At 53.5% G+C, this 1,288-nt stretch overlaps 1 protein-coding gene across 1 annotated transcript in view; it reads left to right on the forward strand.

The window, feature by feature from the left end:
* VOLCADRAFT_99696 (uncharacterized protein) overlaps window positions 1-1,288 on the forward strand; it is a gene marked incomplete at both ends in the record, with an annotated part of 19,083 nt that overhangs the window by 13,962 nt on the left and 3,833 nt on the right. Inside the window, 2 exons of the mRNA XM_002958374.1 lie at window positions 344-426; window positions 648-774. Coding sequence (XP_002958420.1) covers window positions 344-426; window positions 648-774 — 210 coding nt within the window. The remainder of the gene's footprint in view (window positions 1-343; window positions 427-647; window positions 775-1,288) is intronic.

Genomic DNA, 1,288 nt, shown 5'->3' on the forward strand with positions numbered 1-1,288 from the left:
CTGGTCATCTGCCCAGTGTGGAGACAAGCCGACGTTGGAGGTGCGCGTGTGTTGTGTTTTTGTTTTGTTTTGTTTGGGTTTTTGTTTGAGGGGGGAGGGGGGAAAAAGAGGAGGGGAAACCGGATACATGCATGGTGTGAGAGAGGAGTGCATGACACGGTGACTCAGCTGCCTGTTGGTTGGAAGTCCAATGCCGTAGAGGTGAAACTCCCCCCGCCGCGCAGCTCCAACCCCTCAATTACCCCTTCCCTCTCATTCCCGCCCCCCTCCCCCCCGGCGGGTTCCCCCCCCACACGGACTAAAAACACACACACGCACACGTCGTCGACCGTCACTGCTGCAGATTCCGGAGCGAGCTGCCAAGGAGATTGCCGCGGCTAAGAAGTTGGGAGAGGAGGTCACGTACATGACTAAGACACCGGCATGGTGGGTTTTGATGCCGTTGAGGGGTCGGGTCCTTCGGGCTTGTGTGTGCGTGTGTTTTTCCCCCGTTCCTTCCCTCCCATCCTTCCCTTTCTATTTCCTTTTCTTCATGCATTTGAATCTCGCCCGCCAGATCTTATCATTCTCATGTCTCTATGACGAATGCTCCTCCCCCCAAACCCACACATACACACATACATACACACGCACATGGATGCTGTCAGGGACTATGACTCAGCGAAGGGCGAGTGGGGCTGGACACGGGCCCCACCAGCAACGCAGAACAAGGCGGCAGGTGGTGGTGGGGCGGCGAAGCCCCATTCGGAGAAGTCGTTGGGAAAGCAACTCGAGGTATGTATGTGGTGTGTATATTTATTTGTGCGTGTGTGTTTGTGCGTACTTTTGTAAATTTGCATCTTTTGAGGGCGCGCGCGCGCTCTGAAGTCTGCCAATGATGATGTCGAGGGTGAATGTGCACAGGCGCTGCAACGGGAGCTCAAGCGCATGACTAAGCACCTGGTGGAGTCGTACAGGTACGGCGACGGCGTACGGCGAGTAATTGCGAACTTCCTGATGCACCAAAAAGCATCTCGTGGGATTACTCGCGTACGACACATACAAGTTCATGAAACTTCATCAAATCTGTACTTCGACGCGCCTATATTTAATCACCTCACACATACATACATGCATGTACATACTTTTACATACATACTTACATGCTGGCACTAACCGAATGCACGGCCGTTTCTCTCATGTGCAGTTTGTGTATGAAGTTTTGTTACGAAATGAGCATGTTTCCCCTCCCCCCTCTTTCCCCTCACCCATTCTTCCCCCCTTCTTTCCCTCCCCCCCCCCCAATACA

This window comes from Volvox carteri (assembly GCF_000143455.1).
Source record: "Volvox carteri f. nagariensis unplaced genomic scaffold VOLCAscaffold_93, whole genome shotgun sequence".
Classification (NCBI taxonomy): domain Eukaryota; kingdom Viridiplantae; phylum Chlorophyta; class Chlorophyceae; order Chlamydomonadales; family Volvocaceae; genus Volvox; species Volvox carteri.